Raw genomic sequence first — 22516 nt, 5'->3', positions numbered from 1 at the left:
CAATCCCGTTTGGGGTGGCCACAAACAAATCGCCTCCAAGTCGCCCTGTCCCCCGCCATTTCACTGCCCTGCTCCCAACTCACACCCCCCTCTCTCATATACCTCTCCACCCCATCCCTCCATCTCATCCTCGGCCTCCCCCTCCCTCTTCCCCCCTCCACCTCACTCACATAAACTCTCTTCGTCAGTCTTTCACCCTCCATCCTCTCCACATGGCCAAACCACCTCAGTGTGTTCCTCATAATGCTTCCTATCACATCCACATCCACACCACAACGCTCCTTTATATCCTCATTCGTCAGCCTGTCTCTCCACGTGACTCCACAGGCTCCTCTTAAATAACTCATTTCCACTGCTCTCACTCGTGACTTGTGTCCTTCCAACAATGTCCAAGCTTCACTTCCGTACGTTAGAGTTGGTATCACAATACTGTCATGTAGTAACTTTTTCACTTCCATGCTCACTTCCCTGTTTCTTATCACTGCTCTCAAGGAACCAGCAACCTTTCTTCCCTGCTGTACCCTTTCAAGCACTTCACCCTCCAAACCTCCATCCTTACTCATCACACTACCCAAATACTTAAACGTACTCACATTTTCCAATTCCTCACCATCTAACCTCGCTGTACATTCACTAACTTCACCTCTCTTAAAGACCATCACTTTACTCTTCCCTACATTCACCTTTAGGTTCCATTTCTTACACACTCTCTCAAACTCATCCACCAAGCCTTGCAGCTCCCCTTCGTCTTCACTCAACAACACAGTATCATCTGCAAACAACAGTACAGGGAGTTTCCAAACACTATCCTCTCTCACCAGGGCCACTCCAACATCCACTACCCTACCTTGTACCTCTTTTATTACCTCATCCATGTACAGATTGAACAACCATGGAGACATGACACATCCCTGTTTCAAACCAACTTTCAAAGAGAAAAATTCACTTAGTTCACCATCCACACGCACTGCAGCCTTCGCACCATCGTACATACTCTTCACAGCATTCAACAACTTCCCATCTACTCCATATATTCTTAACACTTTCCACAATCCTTGTCTATCCACCCTGTCATATGCTTTCTCCAAATCCATGAAAGCCGCATACAACTTCTTTCCCTTCTCTAGAAACTTTTCCAGCTGGTTTAAAATGGGTGAAGTAGAGACTGTGGGTGATGGAGAGTACCGTAGCAGTGTCCTAGTTGGCAGTGAAGCACCGGATCGAGAGACTGCAGACACAGTCACCCTTCGCATCATCGCTACCGACGTTGCCACCGAATTCAACGCAGACAGTGACTCAGGTACCAGACTCACAAACTGTTCTGCTTTGGGGGTCATGTGGGGTGATTTCTCATGTGTTTTGGGGACGGCTCAGTTGGTTTTGTCAGTGTCCATCATCATTTATTTACATCCTGCTCCCACACCAGCAGACGGAGCCATCCCAACAGTACAAAATTCCCTCCAAGTGATTTTTCAGTGGAATGCTTTGGACCTTCCTGCAGTCTGGATGATCTGGCCATTTTGTAGCATGTCCTTTACCTTCATCAATCTCTTTATGTGTGTATATATTTATTTATTATTTATTTAATATATATACTGTATATATATATATATATTATGATGGCTCAGTGGTAGAGCTGCTAGCTTGGGACTGAAGAGTCATGAGTTTGTGCCGCGTCCGGGTAAGCTGTCATGCCAGGAGAGTTAGCGCTTTCCTGTCACCAAGCTGGTTGTAGCAGCTGTGGCTTGGCTTGGTGGGTTAGAGCACTCTGACCGAAGAGTCGGAGGTTTGAGAACACCCAAGGGTCGTTGGCAGACATCAGGAAGGGCATCCAGTCATAAAGTGCTACCCTGTGCTACACACTTCAGAACCCAAGTCCTTTACCCAGGGGCAGTGCCTTAGCCCTTATTGACAAAAGGGGACACAGCGTAAAATTAAAAAAATATATATATTTATTTATTTATTATATATTTTTTGGTGGTAGGTGGTGGTGACCATTATCCACCCACTTGATATGGTGCTGCCTACTTCTTCCTTCACCTTTATCGTTCTTCATCTGTGTCTGCCCTCCTCCCTTCCTATTTCTCCCATCTTTCCTGTCACTTTTTATTACTCTATCCTTTTCAGGTGGCTTTACATTGGCTGACAAGCCAAATGGTTTCCTGTAAACCAGGAAACTATGTACAGTTCTAGGTGGTAACCATATAACCAACTCATACATGTCCTCTATATGTCAACAAGTGGGTGAGTGTTAGTGCCCCTCCCCATAAAACAACTAACTCAGAAATGGTGCCTGGCCATCGATAGATTGATACAGTAGACATTTTTGTATTTTTTTAAATAAAAATTTTTCCAGGTGATGCCGTGATCACTATTCTCGACGAGAGTGACGAAGATCCCATTTTCATCAGCGAATGTAAAGGGGAGACTGTGGATGAAAATATTCCCGCAGGTACCCTTGTTTGTACGCTGGAAATTGGTGACCCTGATGCTGACGATGTGATTACACTGACGATAGAGTAAGTGAGAGAGAGAGAGAGAGAGGTTATCATAACTAATAATAATAATAATAACTAATGATCATAATAATAATAATAATAATAGTAGCAGTAGTAATAGTAGGAGAAATAACAATCTTTTTCTTCATAACAGTGATGATTCCCTAGTCCATCTCGAGGTAGAGAAGGTAAACACAACAAGTGGAGAGTCTGTTCCTATCAAAATATTAGTACAAGATGATGCCAACATTGACAGAGAAGAGATGGAAAGCTTTTCCTTCACCGTCACACTCACTGATGATGAAAACCACATCGCACAGAGTGAGGTGGGTGATGATGCTGAGTTTGAGATGGGATTTGGAGAGTATTGAATGGGTGCTGTTTTAATTCTGTGTATATAAGAAGTTAGTGGTAGTTAGTGGTGACAGTCATCCATTTGCTTGATGTAGTGCTGCCTGCTTCTTCCTTCACCTTTATCATTCTTTTTCAGTGTCTACCCTCCTTCCTTTCTATTTCTCCCATCTTTCCTGTCGCTCTTTTATTACTCATTTTCCTTGTCAGGTGGGTTTACATTGAGTAACAAGCCATATGGTTTTGTGTAATCCTGGAAACCATGTACAACATAGGGTGGTAACCATATAACCAAACTGTACATGTTCCCTGTGTGTCAACAAGTAGGTTGACAGAGGGATAGTGCCCCTTCCTGTAAAACAACTAACTGAAAGAGAAACAGCCACCTCTTTCAGGATTATGGCGTCTGGCTGTAGATAGAAAGATAAATAGATAGAATATTTAAGAAGGAATTGAGATTGAAAAGGAGTACTGATATAGAGAGAGACATACATATAGAGAGGGTGGATGATGGTAATGTATTTGAGATGTGCTGTGGGGTAGATGAAATGCTTGCTCAGTGGATCATGCAACTCGACACATTGATGAAGTCCAGGATGATGGGCCCAGATTTTTTTTAACCCAGTCCTCTCAGATGAAAACAGAGCCATTATAGCATGCCTTAATTATTCCGCAGATAACCATTGGCGTGAACGACAAAAATGACATAACGCCAAAGATGACTGGGGGATTATGTAACTCGACAGTGAAGATTGAAGAAAACGTGGAAGATGGATATGAAGTTTTCAGTGTCACAGCCGAAGATGGTGATGCTACTGGTATGTATTTACTGTTTTTGTTTTATTTAGGAAGTGGGGAGATGGAATGAGGCACAAGGGTTTGAGAGTAAATGTGGATAAAACGAAAGTGATGATATCTAGGGCTGGTGGCGGTACTCTCAAAGCAGAGGGAGAATGTCCATGTGCTGTTTGCCACGAGGGCGTGGGAAGTAATTCCATCTTGTGAAGTATGTTTGATAAGTGGGTGCATAAGAGATGTAGTGATAATAAAGGTAAACTGTGAGATAATGCTGATTTTGTGTGTGTGGTCTGTTGGAGAGAGTATGTGGAAATTGTTTGGTGTGAAAAGATTGATCTGGTGAGTCTCTTGAGTATGTGGAAAAGTTTTGTTCTTTTGGAGACATGTTATGTGCAGGAGGTGGGGCTGGAGCTACTCTGTGGCTGGGGAAAGGAGTGGTTGGAGGAAGTTCAGGGAGTTGTTGCCCCACCTGACATTGAGAGGACTCTCCCTCCTTGCTGAGGGATCTTTGTATGCAGCATGTGTTAGGAATGTAATGCTCTGTGGTAGTAAGACCTGGGCAGTAAAAGAAGAGGATATATGCAGACTCAAATGAAGAGAAACAACAAAGATTAGACGGATGTGTAGTGCATTCTTGAATGTGAGGAAGGATGGGGCTGGAGTGTAATGATGTTTTGATGAGTAGGGACAGATTGAGATCGAATGGGAGGAAAGATGGGACCTGGAGTGTATTGGTGTTGTGGTGAGGAGGGGTAGATTGAGATGGTTTGGGCATGTGGAGAGGAGGGAGGATGACAGTCGAGTGTGGAAAACAAAGAGTGTGAACATTGGGTAGAGTTGCAAGAGGTAAACTGAAGAAGACCTGGGACAAGGTCATAGAGTGTGACCTCAGGGATAAGGGACTGAATGGTGAGGCTGCCAGAGATCAGGCAGCATGAAAAGCCACCATTAAGTTATGTTTTTTTTTTTTTTTTTTTCAGGCCCTTATAATTCTGTGTCGTACCGGCTGCTGAATTTGAATATGCCGGGAGCTCAAAACCGTTTGTGTCCCTTCACCATCAACAGCGCAACAGGTGAGGAGAGAGAGAGAGAGAGAGAGAGAAAAAAAAACAACCTAATCATTTTGGGGGTATGGAACTTTACAGGCAAAAGAGAGAGAGAGAGAGAGAGAGAGAACTAACATAATCATTGTGGGGGTATGGAACATTACTGGCAAAAGAGAGAGAGAGAGAGAGAGAGAGAGAACTAACATAATCATTGTGGGGGTATGGAACTTTACAGGCAAAAGAAAGAGAGAGAACTAACATAATCATTGTGGGGGTATGGAACATTACTGGCCAAAGAGAGAGAGAGAGAGTATAACCTAATCATTGCAGGGATGGTGACGGTGGATCAGAGTGGTGGTAATACTGTGGATCGGGAACAGTTTGATTCGTGGGAGCTGTTTTTCGAAGCTGATGACAGTTGTGGCCAAGATACTGGCTGTTTGGGTAAGTCTACTCCCTAACACCTTCTCATAAGTGATTTAGGCCTTTTCTGCTTATCACACCTTACTGTCCACATGTTACACAAATCCTTCTAACATTGCCATACTCTGCATAAATATTATATAAATGGATAGTAACCCCACCCAACCTGTCCCAATCCATCCCAACCCATCCCATCCCCCCTCACCCCACCCACACCACCTATCCTAACCTCACCTAACCCCACAGTGCTGTCCAGTGACACATGCACAGTGTATGTTGATGTGCTGGATGTGAATGATCATGGGCAAGACAACTTCGATTGGACACCCCATGACAACAGCATACAAGTGGATGAGTTTATGAAGGAGGTGAGTTTTTATCTTTCTATCTGTCTATCAGTTTGTCTCTCTGTCTGTCTATAGGAAGACGCTTTAATCCCACAAGAGGTGGCCACAAACAAATTGCCTGCTCGTCATGCTGTCCTCTGCAGTTTTGCTGCCCTCTCTCCGCTAGCTACACCTTCCTCTCTTATATACCTCTCCAGTCCCTCCCTCCATCTCATCCTCAGTCTCCCCCTCCTTCCTTCCCTCCACCTAACTCACATACACTCTCCTATTAGTCACTTACCTACACTGATATAATCTGCAGAAAACTGAAAATCTGGGCCAAATTAAGATGAAATATACAGTAACCTAACCTAATCCTACCTATCCTAACCTAACCCCTCCTAACTTAACCTGACATAACCTAACCCAACCCAGTCCAACCCAACCCAACCCAACCCAACCCATCCCATCCCATCCCATCCCATCCCATCCCAACCCAACCCAACTCAACCAAACCCAGCCCACCCTAACCTAACCCAGTCTGTCTCCATACAACAGGGTGAATTTGCGAAGAGAGACGAGGACACATTTTACCAGATATTTGCGGAAGACGGTGATAAGGAAGGCACACTGAACGTCAACCTGTCCTACACGGTCCTTGCCACCACGAAAAAGGGTGGTAGCAAAGATTTGGGTCTGTTTACTGCCAAGAATGAGATTGGTGTTGGAGAACCTCAATATTACTGCCTGTGAGTTGTGTGGGGTGCAGTTATGTTTTGTGTGTGTGTGTATGTGTGTGTAATGTTGGGTTGTTTATGCATTTTCAGGGTTTGTGTGTGTGTGTGAAGGGATATTTACAGGGCTGAATAAAAGTATGAAAGTACAGTATGTGGTATGGAGGAGGGAGAGTATGAAGGGGAAGAAGAATGTTTGAGGGAGTGAGACAGGGGTGTGATGATGATGATGATGATGATGATCAGGAATAAAACATAAAAGACTGATGATGATGATAATGATAAGCAAGAGTAAGACATAAATGACCAATGATGATGATGATAATGGTGACAATGATAAGCAAGAGTTAGACAGAAAAGACTTTGTTCCATTTTAGTAACTGCAGCCAAGTCTCATCTACCTGTGAACCCAGTGGACTGCAGGCTGAAATTACCCCTTTCCTGCAGTCCACCATCCTCCTTTCAGGGGAGAGGTAGGGAGGATGGGGATGTTTATATAACCGGGCAGTTCCGCCATCCGGTTATATCAGTGTGTCCAGGCATCTTGACTTGAACGGATCTTAATTTAAGCTCTCTGTTATCTTGTTTTTGGTTTTACTTGGAGTGGACAATCCTGCAGGCTCCTGGCCTTTGGTTCCTTCTTTCTTGCATAAAAAAAAAAAAATCACCACATAAAGACTCCCTGCACTATGACTGATACGTTTTCCCTTTTTTTTTTTTCTCACCAGACTTCAGGCCACACAAGATTTTTATGGACAGCAACTGAAGGGAGAATATGAGGTCCACATACTGGTTAGTGATTCTCTCTCTCTCTCTCTCTCTCTCTCTCTCTCTCTCTCTCTCAGTATGTGTTTGTGTGTGTGTGTTTTTTTTATGTGCATTTATGTGAAAAAAATACCTTGAGGTGATGTAGAGAGAATGGAGAATGAGAGAGTGACTAGGAGAGTGAGGTAGAGGGTGAGGCTGAGTATTAGGTGGAGAGTGTGAGTGGAGAGGTATATGAGTGAGAGTGATGCAAGTTGAAGGGGGAGGGACAGACTGAGGATTAGGTGAAGGGTGTGGGTGGAGAGGTATATGAGTGAGGATGGTGTGAGTTGGAGGAGGAGGGGGAGACTGAAGATTAGGTGGTGGAATAGAGGGGAGAGGTATATATGTGTGTGTGTGTATGTGTATATCTAACTTGTGTATGTGTACTTCTAACCTGCATGTGTGTATCCCTAACCTACATGAGTACACACGTTCTAACAGACAGAAGATCAAGGTGACCCAGTCATGAACGGAACAGGCATCATCCCCCTCACCATCAACGACGCCAATGATAATCGTCCGGAATTCATCTTTGGAGGCTGTTTAGACGATGATTCAACCATTTATGTCCCAGAGGTTAGTGTGAGGTGGATTTTAGAGGGCATGGGGCCTTCCTAACACCTGTTCTCTAGTGATTTGTTTGGTATATGACACATACTTGATGTGGTGCTGCCTGCTTCTTCCTTCACTCGTATCATTCATTTTTTACTGTGTCTGCCCTCCACTTTTCTGGCTTATTTCTGTTTATTATCATTATTACTATTGTATCTACCTCCCCATGGGGGGGCATAGGATTGGATGATGATGATGAATTATTGTTAATATTGTTATTAAGTAGCAGTCATGGTTCAGTGGGTTAGAGCACTCTGACCGAAGGGTCGGAGGTTCGAGCCCACCCAAGGGTCATTGGTAGACATCAGGAAGGGCATCCAGTCATAAAGTGCTACCCTGTGCTACATGCTTCAAAACCAAAGTCCTTTACACAGGGGCAATGCCTTAGCCCATATCGACAAATGGGGACACGGCGTAAAACTCAAAAATATGTATGCAGTATATTCATCATCATCATCATCATCCGGACTTCCTTTCCCATCCTATGATTATTATTATTATTATGAATATTTTCTAAAGTGTTATTATTTTCACTATTATTATTATTATTATTATTATTATTATTATTATTATTATTATTTTTATTATTATCCTTACGTGTCAAGTGGGTTGGTGGAGGGTTAGTGCCCCTCCCTGTAAAACAAATAACTCAGAGTCAAATGGCCACCCCGTGCGGGATTATTGCATCTGGCAATAGATAGATAGATAGATAGATCATTACTATTATTATTCTTAATGTTATTTTCTTCACTATTATTATTATTATTATTTGTGGTAGGTGGTGGTAACCATCATCCACTCACTTGATGTAGTGCTGCCTACTTCTTCCTTAGCCTTTATCATTCTTTTTCTGTGCCTGTCCTCCTCTCTTCCTATTTCTCCCATCTTTCCTGTCACTTCTTATATGCTTTTCTTTCCTTTACAGGTGGCTTTACATTGAGTGACAAGCCAAATGGTTTCCTGTAAGCAAAGAAACCATTTACAACGCTGGGTGGTAACCATATAACCAAATCATACGTGCTCCCTACGTGTCAACAAGTGGGTTGGTGGAGGGTTAGTGCCCTTCCCCATAAAACAAATAACTCAAAGTCAAATGGCCACCCCTTGCGGAATTGTGGCGTCTGGCAATAGATAGATAGATAGATTATTATTATTATTGTTGTTGTTGTTGTTGGTGTTGTTGCTATTATTACTGGAGTGGTATTATTTGCACGTACAGTATTATTATTTTCATTATTATTAATATTATTATTATTATTATTATTATCATCATCATCATAATCATCACATTATTATTAATGAAGTGTTATTATTTTCACTTATTATTATTATCATCATCATTATTATCATCATTATCATTATCATTATTATTATTCCTGTTATTATTATTATTATTATTATTATTATTATTCATCCAATCCTACATTGTCCCATGAGGAGGGTAGGAGTCCAGGGCTAGGCAAGTTGGTCCTGATATTTAAGATGTGAGTGACCAGCCTCATTCATCCCCCAACCACCCCTTGGATATAAACCTTCACCGGCACAATTCGATTGGAGTGCTGTAATTACTCACTAAACCACCAGGTGCCAAAATTTGGTTATATGGTTACCACCCAGCGTAGTAAATGGTTTCCAGGTGTACAGGAAACCATTTGGCTTTCACTTAGAGTAGAGCCACCCGCAGGCAGAAGGAAGAGGAAAGAATGAAGGAAAAAAAGACAAAAAAGAGAGTGTAAAGTCACCTGTAGGCAGAAGGATGAGGAAAGAATGAAGGAAGGAAAGACAAAAGAGGAAGGAAGGAAAGAAGGATAGAGGAGAGGAAAGGGCAGACACCCGAGAGCAGCACTACATCGAGTGAGTGGATGGTGAGCACCTCCACGTACCACATATAATTATTATTGTTATTATTACTTTATCCTTTTCCCACAGAACTACTACGAACCAGATCAGGACCTGGTCTGTGACATCCAGGATTCAGATGATGAAATGACTATTACAGTGGACGATGACGACGACCCACCAAACAATGAAGTGGTAGTCAGCATCGACTACGAGAATTCCACTCAAGTTGTACCTGAAGGGGGTAGGTCTGTGAGTGCTTTGGGTAGGGTTGGGTGAGGTAGGGTTGGGTAGGGTTGGGTTGAGGGGTAGGGTAGGGTTGGGTAGGGTAGGGTTGGGTATCTCTGTACAGTATTAATGTATCTATGTGTTTATTTTATCCTGTGTATTTTATTGGCTACTCTCTCTCTCTCTCTCTCTCTCTCTCTCTCTCATTTTCCTTTTTTTTTCTCTACAGAAAGTGGGCAACTCTCAGCCTTCCAAATAGGAGACAAAGAGGGAGGAGGATACAGATTATACGTCACAGAAAATATTAACAGAGAACAAGGCTTCGAGTATAATGTACGTGAGAGAGAGAGAGAGAGAGAGACTATATATACACCACTGTTTGTTCATATGTTAGTGTGTGTGTGTGTGTGTTCTTACCTAATTGTATCTTTACAGGAATGAGTCAAGCTCGTACTGTCCCGTGTCTTAAACCATATTTATCGTGTGTGTGTGTGTGTGTGTGTGTGTGTGTGTGTGTGTGTGTGTGTGTGTGTGTGTGTGTGTGGAGATACTTGCTGTGTTTTTATGTCCAAAACTCCTGATATTTTGAGTATCGTATGACTATGTATTCTGAGTATTGCATGATATTTTGTTTATTGCATGATATATAGAGTATTGCATGATATTTGGAGTATTGTATGACCATTTAGAGTACAGTATTGCATGATATTTTGTTTATTGCATGTCCATTTAGAGTATTGCATGATATTTAGTGTATTGCATGACCGATTATGTTATCACTGCATCCCCGCCCAGCTCTCCCTGCATGTGGTTGATAATGGAGAGCCTCAATTGAGCAGCAGTAGAATGCTTCGTGTTATCATAGAGAACGTAGGTGAACATGACCCATATTTCTGTGAGGTGGCGCCGTGTGTTCAAACTCTCTATATGGTTGGTGAGTACTGTACTGTTTTATTGGTACTGGGTGGAGCATCTGCAGTGTCCACCCAGGCTACACTACACTACAGTACACTTCACTACACCAGCCTTATTTTTGTGAGGTGGTCTGGTGTGTTCAGACTCTCTCTATGGTTGGTGAGTGCTGTTTCACTACACTACACTGCATTACACTACACCACATTGGACTACACTGTGCCACACTACACTACACTACACTACACTACACTAGCTGATGGAGGAGAGGAATGCCTGCACATGGTGGTACTGGTGTAACCAAACATCTGTCCTCCCCAGCATCACAAACATTCCTTATCTTCCCTCTCCCTCAAAAGATGGCTGATGGCCAACAGTAATTATGCTGCTGTGTTATATTTCTGTGTTATATGCCTGTGTTATACTAGGTTACCATGTTGTATCTAATCAAATCTAAACCAACCTAACCTAACCTAACCTAACATGACCACCCCAAACCTACCTCAGCCCAGTCCATCATGACCTAACCTAACCTAACCTAGACCAACCTAACCTGATCAAAGCTAACCTACCCTGACCTAACCTAAACCAACCTAACCTAATCAAAACTAACCAACCCTGACCTAACCTAACATAACCTAAACCAACCTAACCTAATCAAAACTAACCTACCCTGACCTAACCTAACCTAACCTAACCTAATCTAATCAAAACTAACCTACCTTGACCTAACCTAAGCTAATCAAAACTAACCTACCCTGGCCTAACCTAACTTAACCTAGCCTAATCTAACTTAATCTAATCTTCCCTAACCTAATCCAACCCAATGCAGAGAATGATCCAGAGGTATCAGCCAATTTCCAGCCCGCCACTGACTTAGATAATCCTGAAGGTCTGGAACCCATTGAAGATGTGTATTATCATATCGTGGGTAAGTTTCTCTCTCTCTCTCTGTCTCTCTCTCTCTCTCTCAGTACTAAAGTGGAAAAAATATGATGACAATAATGATGATGTTGGTGATGATGATGATGATAATGTTGATGATGATGATGATGATGATTATGATGATGTCACCGTGTCCTTTGTCATTTGGCTTCCCTGTCTCCAACTCAGACCTCCTTCTTTCATAGATCTCTCCACCCCATCCCTCCATCTCATAATGAGTCTTCTCCTCCCCTTCCTGTTCCCTCTCGCTCACATCCACTCCTGTATTCATTTTACTCTAACTTGGCCCCACATTGTCATCTCTCACTCTTGAATGCCGAGATGTAGCAATAGATTAACACCAAATTATGATTATGCTAGTCACGAAGAAGTGCAGTAGGGGGGATGTTCAGCTGTAGCATTGTCGTTTCTAAGTTGTTTGCAATAAGCTGCCAAAGGAAGAAAATCTGGGCCAAATTAAGGTGAAAGAACTATAGTCAGTCTCTCATTCTCCACTGTCTTCACATTTGCTTTCTTCCTTCCACCACTAAGGCGGGCACGTAGCACTCATCTGGCAGCAAACTCTCATCCCTTTTCTTTCCAACTCTCAAAAGCAAGAGTTAGCCATTACTCCCAGTCCTTCGTGTATGCAACAGGTCAACTCTAGAACTGTCCTCCTCTGTCTGTATTTCCAACTGCCTATGACTTCCAGTCTTTCAGACACAGTATGTCCAGGCATCTCAAATTGAACGCATCTTGGATTTGGCTCTGTTATTTTGTTTTTATTTTTTCTTGTGGGGAACAGTCTTGTAGGCTTCTGGATTTTGGCTCCATCTTCCATGCATTAATGAAAAATAATTTTCAAAAAGCTGGTGAAACAGGAGACTTCACCCTACTCACCAGCACCCAAACCACCCTGCGACTCGCCAACAAACCCGAGGGATTGAACCGCGAGGACATATCTAACTACACCCTGTACATCGTTACCTCCAACATCAACCAAAACCCCCCAGCAGACCACGACCTGTCCCAGAATGACACACTTAAGGTGGGTTATTTACTGTGACCTGCAGCACATGTGTTCAAATGGTTATTGATCTCTAGCAGCCTCTCTGTTCAGTCCTCTATCCCTAAGGATATTATGCGTGTGTGTGTGTGTGTGTGTGTGTGTGTGTGTGTGTGTGTGTGTGTGCACATGCAAACACAAAATAGTCGGAAAGTACAAGTTGGTCAGTCTGCTGGTGTGGGCATAGGTGTGGCTGAGGGGCTGGGAAGAACTTAACCTAGATGCAAGATAAACATTATACCAACTAAGCCATCCCTGAAACACACAGGAAACACCCCAGTTGAGTGTCAAAGGAGCATTATATTTGGCCTCCCTTGTATATAGTGTAAAATAATGCCATCTTGAAATTCCAGGTCACGATACAGGTACAGGACGTGAATGACAACGCACCGGTTTTTAAAGAACAAGAATTATTTGGCAGTTTTATGGAATCGGATACTCTGGGCAATAAAATAGCTGATATTAAGGTGGGTATTATTATTTTAGTAATAGTAGTAGTAGTAGAAGTACTAGTAGTAGTAATAATAGTGGTAGTATCATTATTATTTTTGTTATTAGTGTATTATTGTCGGAGTACAGTTGCCACAAGAAGTGATAGCACAGTTTCCGAATGGTTTGGTCACTTTGTATGCATTGTCTATCTAATTATCTATCTATTGCCAGATGCCTTAATCTCATAAGGGATGGCCACAAACAATTCGCCTCCATGCCACCCTGTCGCTCGCCATTTCACTGCCCCGCTCCCAGCTCACACCCTTCTCTCTCATGTACCTCTCCACTCCATCCCTCTATCTCATCCTTGGCCTCCTCCCCTCTCTCCTCCCCCTCCACCTCACTCACACACACTCTCCTCGTCAGTATGCATTATCACTAATTGAAAACTTTTGGATACTGTCATCACTTCCATGGTCGACTGTACATACGACTATTGTTTGACTCTTTACTATTTGACTATTGTTGCCATTATTTCCCACACATTTCATATTGTTTCATCTTTGTACAGGCCAGTGACGAGGACTTGAACGAAACTTTAACATACACATTGGGAGGCGATTTTGAATGGCATGATACTGAGGCCACACCTACTGAAGAGGAACCATTTATGTGAGTATTATTATTATTATTATTATTATTATTATTATTATTATTATTATTATTATTATTAAAACTTCCCTCGTCCCAGTAGGAAGTGTTCTTGATTTTGTCAGCATTATTCCGTTATTCTGGGGAAGATCTAAATCGCTGTCATTGGTTTACTGTTTGAGCTACAGCCTTCATTCTTTGCCATAGTTTGGTACTGTTTGGCCACTTCATATGACCAAATATCATCCTGATTCCACTGCTGGAACCTGGATAGAATTTGGAAAAAAAATGTGAGCCTAAAGTTCAAGAACCATTTAAGTTAGAGAGGTGAGAGTTGTATGGCATATACCAGGGCCATGGCCAGATGCAGAGCTTAATATAGTTCAGAGCGGATCATTATTCTCGGAGATTGCCTATGGTCCAAAAATCACATGCCATCTCTGTCTTCCGGAATAGTCCGGAAGACAGAGATGGCATGTGATTTTACATGAAAGAATAAAGCTAGAGCCACCAAACTTGGTGGACATATAGACTGATGACCTAAGGTGATATGCACAAGTCACCTTGACCTCAAGGTCCCTTTATAGCTCAGCTTCCAGTAGACAATGGCTGTGGCAAGTTTTTTTTTTTTTATCAGTACTTTCTTTGGACAGTTTTACAGCATTTTGGTTATTATTATTATTATTATTATTATTATTATTATTATTATTATTATTGGATTTGGCACCTGTGTTTTTTTTTGGTGGTGTGTGTGTGTGTGTCTGTGTCTGTTTGTATTTACCTAATTGTATTTACCTAGTTGAGATAAATGAGCTATGCTCTTTGGGTCCTGTCTCCATGTCTCAGTCAGTCAAACGTTGCTTTAAACTCATTTAGGTGTTTGGACTGGACGATCTCTTTGTGCAGGCCGTTCCACGGATCAGTGTGTCTTTATGGAAAACTGTATTTCTTGGTGTGTGTGTGTGTGTGTGTGTGTGTGTGTGTGTGTGTGTGTGCATATAAGTGTGTAAGTATTCATCCATGTACTTACCCACAGCCTGTCTCGTGTGGATGATCTTTCAGCCAGTCTGCTGCTCAATTTCCAACCCACTGGTGTTAATGAAGGATATTGCACATTCACCGTTCATGTTCAGGACAAGGGTAAGAATCACCATCATCATCATCATCACTCACTAATCATCATCATCATCATCATCATCATCATCATCATCATCACTCACTTACTAATCATCATCATCATCATCATCATCATCATCATCACCACTCAGTATTTTACTTCTTTTTATTAACTGTTAAGTAAATAAAAGATAAATTATTACAAACTTAACTAAGAGAAAATAAATAGGCTTTAAAGATTGTGATAGACAGATAGATAGATGGTAGATAGATAAATAGTCACAGGTACTTATATAAAACTGTATCTACTTATATATTACAGGTGAAGGTGAAGTCACAATGGGAATGAAGATAGATAGATAGACAGACAGACAGGTAGACACAGATAGATAGACAGACAGACAGGTAGACACAGATAGATAGACAAACAGACAGATAGATGAATAGATAGATAGATAGATAGATTAACAACATATAAAACTGTATCTACCCACATATCACAGGTGCAGGTAAAGCCTCAGACAGACAGACATACAGACTGGTAGATAGACAAACAAATAAGTAGACAGACAGATAAATTGATAGACAGATAGATAGATACATAAACAACATGTAAAACTGTATCTGCATATATATTACAGGTGACGGTAAACATTCAATGGTCATGAAAGTGTACGCCATTACTGCTGACTTCTTGGTGGTCACATATTTTTACAACAGTGTGGCACAGTTACAAAGCCAGCAGGATTATGTATGTATAGTCTGCTTTTTCCTGCATTATTCCTACTTTATTTCTTCCTGCTTTATTTCCTACTTTATTTCTTCCATATTTCCAGCGTTATTTCTTCCTGCTTTATTTCCTACTTTATTTCTTCCATATTTCCAGCTTTATTTCTTCCTGCTTATTTCTTCCTGCTTTATTTCCTACTTTATTTCTTCCATATTTCCAGCGTTATTTCTTCCTGCTTTATTTCCTACTTTATTTCTTCTTGATTTATTTCCAGCTTTATTTCCTACTTTAATTCTTTCTGCTTTATTTCCTATTGCTTTATTTCTTCCTGATTTATTTCCAGCTTTATTTCTTCCTGATTTATTTCCAGCTTTATTTCTTCCTGATTTATTTCCAGCTTTATTTCTTCCTGATTTATTTCCAGCTTTATTTCTTCCTGCTTTGTTTGCTGACTTGTTGATTTTACCTTTTGGGTCATATAAATATTTTTCCATTGTTTGATTAAGGGTTGGAATAATAATAATAATAATAATAATAATAATAATAATAATAACAACAACAGCAATAATAAAAAGGTAATAATGATGATGATAATATTAATAATGATGATATTAATAGTAGTAGTAGTAGTAGTAGTAGTAGTAATAACAATAATAATAATAACACCAGTAATGACAATACCAGTAATAATGATAACAATACTGTAATACCAATAATAATACCACTGATAATAATAATAATAATAATAATAATAATAATAATAATAATTCCACAGATTGCCACGGTCTTCTCACAAACGCTGGAATATCCCTGCACCATTGACAGCATCTCAAGATATGAAGACAGTTCAAAAAAGGGACATTCAAAATCCTTGGAGACCAGGTATATATAGATTTTTTTTTTTTTTTTTTTTTTTTTTTTTTTTTAAATAATGCTTTTGCATCCATGCATCCATCAGCTGTGGTCACCTACTGGCAGCTCTCCACACTGCTCGATCTCTGGTTGTCTCTCTGTTCAGTCCCTTATCCCTGACGTCACACTGCTCGATCTCTAGCAACCTCTGTTCAGTCCCTTATCCCTGAGGTCACGCTGCTCGATCTCTAGCAGCCTCTGTTCGGTCCCTTATCCCTGAGGTCACGCTGCTCGATCTCTAGCAGCCTCTGTTCGGTCCCTTATCCCTGAGGTCACACTGTATGACCTCGTCCCAGGCTATCTTTGGTCTGCCTTTCATAGCTGTACCCTCAGGATTCACAGCATGATGAGGATAATAATGCCAGTAATAATAAGAACAAAATCATCATCATTATCATCATCATCATCCAGACCTCCTTTCCCACCCTAGTGCAGGGTGAGGAGTAGCAACATCCAGACAGCCCATGTTTGCCCTCTCCAATGGGCCACGCTTCCATTCACTCATAATTCAAGCCCCTGGAATCCTGGCTCCATTTGAATCCCCCCAAACTTCCACCACATTCTGCACCTTCACATAAACGTATCCAATAGAGTCAGTAATTATAATAATAATAATAAAAATAAATTCATTCCACAGGGTTGACACTCTGATGATGATGATGATAATAATAATGCTAATAATGACAATAATAATGATAGTTCTAATAATAATAATAATAATGATAATAATAGTAATAATAAATTCTTTCCCCAGGTCAGACAACACAACAGTAGAGACAACAATGATTTATATGCACTTTATTGACCCCTCCAAAAATGAACCTGTGGCTGTTGACGTCATAGTAAAGTAAGTTAGTGTGGCATATTAGTTATTTATTTATCCATTTATTTGTTATTTATTTTTTATTTTATTTCATTTACTTTATTAATTAATTTATTTATATTACTTCTATCTATCTACAGCCCAGTGCCCTAATCCCACAAAGGGTGGCCACAGACAAAGTGCCTCCAAGTCGCTCTGTCACCCACCAATTGACTACCCTCCCCCCAACTGACTCCCCCCCTGCCTCATATACTTACCGATATATATATATATTTATTTTATTTATTTACTCGTTTATTTTATCTCCTGTATTTATTTTATTCATTTATTTATTTATTAAGCTTTTATGGGTACACATATTTTATTTTAGGATTTATTTGTGTTTTTTATCTTTTTTTTTACTCTTACATACTTAATTGGATACATATGCTCTCTCTCTCTCCCTCTCTCTCTCTCTCTCTCTCTCTCTCTCTCTGCCTCTCTCTCTCTTTTTCTCCCCATGAGTTATGAGGTAGGAATGAGTCTCCTTGGTTTCTAGACATTTTTCACATTAACTTGGCCTAAAATTGTGATCTTTCCATCATGTATGCTGAGTTGTAGCAGTGGATCATCAGTTGAATGTGGTGCTAGTCATGAAGAAGTGCTGTGGGGAGAATGTAGAGCCATAGCATTTTGTCTGCCACTGAGCTACGTGAAATGAGCCGCAAAAGGAGGAAAAACTGGGCCAGGTGACAGTGAAAGAAGTATAGAAAAATTGCCAGGTTAGAGTGAGTGGAGTATAGTTTTTGCCAGCTTATAGTGAACAGGGTATAGCTTTTCTTGTTCTCCCCTTGTTATTCCACAGCTAAGAGGGGTTAGGAATCTTCAGCCAGCTTAGAATAGATGGGGTATGGGTGTTCTCTCTTCGTTCTTCCCATAAGGGGTTAGGGATCTTTGCCAGGTTGGAGTGAACAGGGTATAGTTGTTCTCCCCTCATTTACCTGTTCTCCCCTTGTTCTTCCACAGCCTGTTAAACAATGAACAAGTGATGGACCAACTGATAAGTCAATTGGGCATGGTTGGATTGGATCTGATATCGGTGCAGACTCCGCCAGGTCCCGTTGACGAGCAGATTAGTGACGAGGATACTATACTCATGCTGAAGGTGAGAGAGAGAGAGAGAGAGAGAGAGAGGGGGGGGGAGCAGTGTGTGTTAAAAAGAGAGATAATGTGTTGTAAGTGTTTAATACTGATAATAATAGAGAGAGAGAGAGAGAGAGGAGGAGCAGTGTGTGTTAAAAAGAGAGATAATCTGTTGTAAGTGTTTGATACTGATAATAATAGAGAGTGAGAGAGAGAGAGAGAGAGAGAGAGTCTTTGTGAGTGTGTGTGTGTGTGTGTATGTGTGTGTGTATATATCATTCTAATCTACCCTACCCTACAGATTCTACTAGGGGTGATATCCTTGGTTCTTGGTCTACTGGTCATTCTACTAATAACAATCTACTTTCTACGCACAAGGAGGTTGGTATTCTCTGTGTGTCTAGAACAGTAAAGTAGTTGTAGTAGTAGTAGTAGTGTTAATGATAATAATAATAATAATAATGTAATCCTTCTTACCATCCATTCTCTTCTGTCTTTCTTTCCTCTTCCTTCTGCCTATGGGTGACTCTACACTGAGTGACAAGCCAAAGGTTTCTTGTACGCCAGGAAACCATTAACTACGCTGGGTGGTAACCATATAACCAAATTTTGGCGCCTGGTGGTTTTAGTGGGTAATAACGGTGCTCCAATCGGATTGAGCCGGTGAAGGTTTATATCCAAGGGGTGGTTGGGGTTTATTGCTCATGTAATGCCACTCAGGGATGAGTGAGGCTGGTCACTCTCATCTTAAATGCCAGGACCAACTTGCCTAGCCCCGGGCTCCTATGCTCCTTGTGGGGCAAAGTAGGATTAAATGATGGATGGATGGATGGAATACTGTAATAATAATAATAATGATAATAATCATCATCATCATCATCATTCATCATCATCATCATCATCATCATCATTCATCATCATCATCCAGACCTCCTTTCCCACCCTAGGGCATGGTGAGGAGTAGCAGTGTCCAGACACCCTAATTTGCCCAATCCAATGGGCCATGCTTCCATTTACTCATCATTCAAGCCCCCAGAATCCTGGCTTTATCTAATATGCCAAAAACATTCACCACATTCTGTAGCTTCACATAAGCATATCCAATAGAGTCAGTGTGGATGCTGTCATGTTAAAAAGGGGTGCCAAATCCCCTATCATGCACTTCTTCTCACAACATTCATCCAACCAGCCCTATCTCTTGTCAGTCCCCTAGCCTCACCGACATCCAAACCTCTCTTCCTCACACACTCATCCACCATATCCCTCCACCTTCTCCTTGGCCCACCTCGCCTCCTCCCTCCCTCAGATTCACTCAGATATACCTTTTTCACCACTCAATTGTCATCCATTCTCTCCATATGACCAAACCATCTCAGTACACTGTCTTCAATTCTGGTGTCCGCAGACTTCCTCACTCCACATCTTTCATGAATCACATTATTTCATATCCTATCCACTCTCTGTACTCCACATACATTCCTCAGCAGTCCTATCTCCACTGCTCTTACTCCTGACTTTTCATTTTCATGCCACAGTATAGTCTCACATTCACATGTTAAATTTGGCACTTACACTCATTCATGTAAGCCTCATGCAGCTGCAGCTCTTAAGCCTCTGTTTTTTATCAAGGCCTTCATAGCACCAGCTACTTCCTTCCTTCCTTCCTTGTGTCACTCTAATAATAATAATAATATAATAATTGTCTCTCACCAGTCTGGAGCGTAAAGTCAAGGTCCTCTCCACCAACACTTTCGGTTCTCAAGGCTCGGGTTTGGATGAGGCTGGCACAGGCAAGGTTCCAGGAAGCAATATGTTTACTGGTGAAGGAGCCAATCCCATGTACAACATGCCAGAGTCGCAGCTAAAGGGTGATAATTCTAGGTAATTTGTGTTTGTGCGTGTTTCCTGCTGTCTTCCCCTGCCCTGTCCTGCCTTAGTCTCTCCTTCCCTGTCCTATCTTACCCTGGATTGCTTTGCCCAAATAAAATAGTGTTATAGGCAAGAGCAATAGACCAAGACATAATATTGCAAAAGATGTAAGTTACAATCCATTCCACATTCCCTCTCTTCTTTCAGTATTAGTAGTGGAGAGACAATGTTGGTTCCCTGTCTTCTTTCACATTCCCTGTCTTCTTCCACTCTCCCTGTCTTGTTTCAGCATTGGTAGTGGGGATTCTGTGCTGGTAGGAGTCGAGGATAACCCAGAATTCCGAGGTGGGAAAGTCGGCTTGGATAACCCTGTCTTCGTCAATAACTCTTCCTTCACCACCACCACACGTTCCATTGACCACATCACGGCGACTCCTACGGCCCTTAATGGAGGCACCAGAACCAATCCACTCCTTCAGTTGTCCTCAGAGACCCCAGGTACGTATGGAAAAATGTTGTAGTGGTAGTAGTAGTGAACAGTATTATGAAAGTTGATGTTGATCTTCACCATATAATTCCCAAATGGATGGAGGTGATTTTTTAAAAGTTAAAAGCAGTAAAAAAAACAGGTAATAGCAGTAGCAGTGGTAGCAATAGTAGTAGTAGTAGTAGTGGGACAGTAGTAGTGGCAGTAATAGTAGTAGTAATAGTAGTAGTAGTATTTAAACTCCAGGCATATCTGAAACATTAACCCGGTGGACCACTGGCTGAAATTATCCTCCTGCAGTCTGCCATCCTCCATTCTGGAGATAGGGAGCAAGTCAGGGATGTTTGTATTACCAAACTTCAACCCATAGCACCTTCACTCCAGTTGTTCCAGATTTTTTTATGAATGGAGGACACATGTGATCTCATTTTTTTTTTTTTTTTTTAATTAATTTGTTTTTCCATCCTCTGTTCACCTATTTATCTATCTATCTACAGTATCTGTAGCCAGACTCTTTAATCCTATAAGGGGTGGCCACATACATATCGCCTCCTTGTCACCCTGTCCCCTGCCATTTCGTTGCCCTCCCCCCAACTTACACCCCCCTCTCTCATATACCTCTTTACTCCATCCCTTCGTCTCATCCTTGGTTTCTCCTTTCCTCTCCCTCACCTCCACCTCACTCACATATGCTCTCCTAAGTAGTCTTTCATTCTCCATCCTCTCCACATGGCCAAACTGCCTCGAAGCATTTTCTCCTAACGCTTTGTATAAGCTGTCTTTATGTTCACCATCACCACACTGTATTTTGTTTTTACCGCAGATGACCTGGACCTTTCGGATGGACCGCAGAGCCTAGAGATGAAGGTTCATCCACCTTCAGTCAGCGGCTCAGAGGACAACTCACCTCTCCCAGGCAGTGAAAATTTCTCTTTCTCCAAGTTCTGAGAACCTGCCATACTTTGACTTCTCCTTCCCTGCCTGCCCTACCGTAGTCTCTCCTTCCCTGCCTTACCGTACGCTTTCCTTCCCTGCCCTACATTAACCTTCTCTTCCCTGCCCTACATTAGCCTTCTCTTCCCTCCCTAGTCTCTAATTCCCTGCCCTACCTTTTTCTCTAATTCTCTGCCCTACCTTAGTCTCTAATTCCCTGCCCTGCCTTAGCCACTAATTCCCTGCCCTACCTTAGTCTCTAATTCCCTGCCCTACCTTTTTCTCTAATTCTCTGCCCTACCTTAGTCTCTAATTCCCTGCCCTGCCTTAGTCACTAATTCCCTGCCCTACTTTAGTCTCTAATTCCCTGCCCTGCCTTAGTCTCTAATTCCCTGCCTTGCCTTAGTCTCTAATTCCCTGCCCTGCCTTAGTCTCTAATTCCCTGCCCTACCTTAGTCTCTAATTCCTTGCCCTGCCTTAGTCTCTAATTCCCTGCCCTACCTTAGTCACTAATTCACTGCCTTATATTAGTTTCTCTTTCCCTACTCTGTAGTACCTTAGTCTCCCCTTCCCTGCCCCACCAGAGTCCAATGTTGTCACAGTCGTCATATTAATTTCATTTTCATGTGTTAAATGCGCCATGCAGCATAGTTCAAGAGTCAGGTGTTATGTTATACAGGCGGGTCCCATTATATGTGTGGGATATGCTAACAGGAAAAGAGAGAGAGAGAGAGACAGACAGACAGACAGACAGACAGAGTATTTTAGAGACGTACTGATCAGTTTTGTAACTTTTTTGAGTTTCGTCATCCATTTAAAAATTCAAAATGGCTCCTGTATCATGGTGGGAAAGGCAGCTCTGGATCAGTACTGTAAA

At 41.6% G+C, this 22516-nt stretch overlaps 1 protein-coding gene across 1 annotated transcript; it reads left to right on the top strand.

Annotated features, from left to right (window-relative positions):
* The first annotated feature begins 1149 nt into the window (after positions 1 to 1149).
* On the top strand, positions 1150 to 21654 carry LOC145397560 (cadherin-87A-like). The gene is made up of 22 exons (XM_080270631.1): positions 1150 to 1300; positions 2357 to 2519; positions 2653 to 2824; positions 3526 to 3667; positions 4628 to 4720; positions 5363 to 5484; positions 6001 to 6191; positions 6905 to 6968; positions 7425 to 7559; positions 9525 to 9686; positions 10458 to 10596; positions 11407 to 11505; positions 12380 to 12546; positions 12918 to 13031; positions 13568 to 13668; positions 14684 to 14787; positions 15405 to 15514; positions 16269 to 16375; positions 17160 to 17252; positions 20064 to 20231; positions 20509 to 20717; positions 21530 to 21654. Exons 1-22 carry the CDS (start codon positions 1150 to 1152, stop codon positions 21652 to 21654), a joined length of 2931 nt encoding a protein of 976 aa, XP_080126757.1.
* Positions 21655 to 22516: the final 862 nt, after the last annotated feature.

The sequence above is a fragment of the Coenobita brevimanus genome, chromosome 41 (assembly GCF_032717465.1).
Source record: "Coenobita brevimanus isolate Jiangsu-jjx chromosome 41, ASM3271746v2, whole genome shotgun sequence".
Lineage (NCBI taxonomy): Eukaryota > Metazoa > Arthropoda > Malacostraca > Decapoda > Coenobitidae > Coenobita > Coenobita brevimanus.
Note: the sequence above shows the minus strand (reverse complement) of the source record. Positions and strands in the feature narration are given on the sequence as shown.

Coding starts and splice junctions, on each gene's coding strand:
- LOC145397560 (XM_080270631.1), top strand. CDS start 1,150: ATGGGTGAAGTAGAGACTGTGGGTGATGGAGAGTACCGTAGCAGTGTC. Junction 6,969..7,424: donor AATATGAGGTCCACATACTG/GTTAGTGATTCT, acceptor ACGTTCTAACAG/ACAGAAGATCAAGGTGACCC. Junction 13,669..14,683: donor ACTGAAGAGGAACCATTTAT/GTGAGTATTATT, acceptor ACTTACCCACAG/CCTGTCTCGTGTGGATGATC.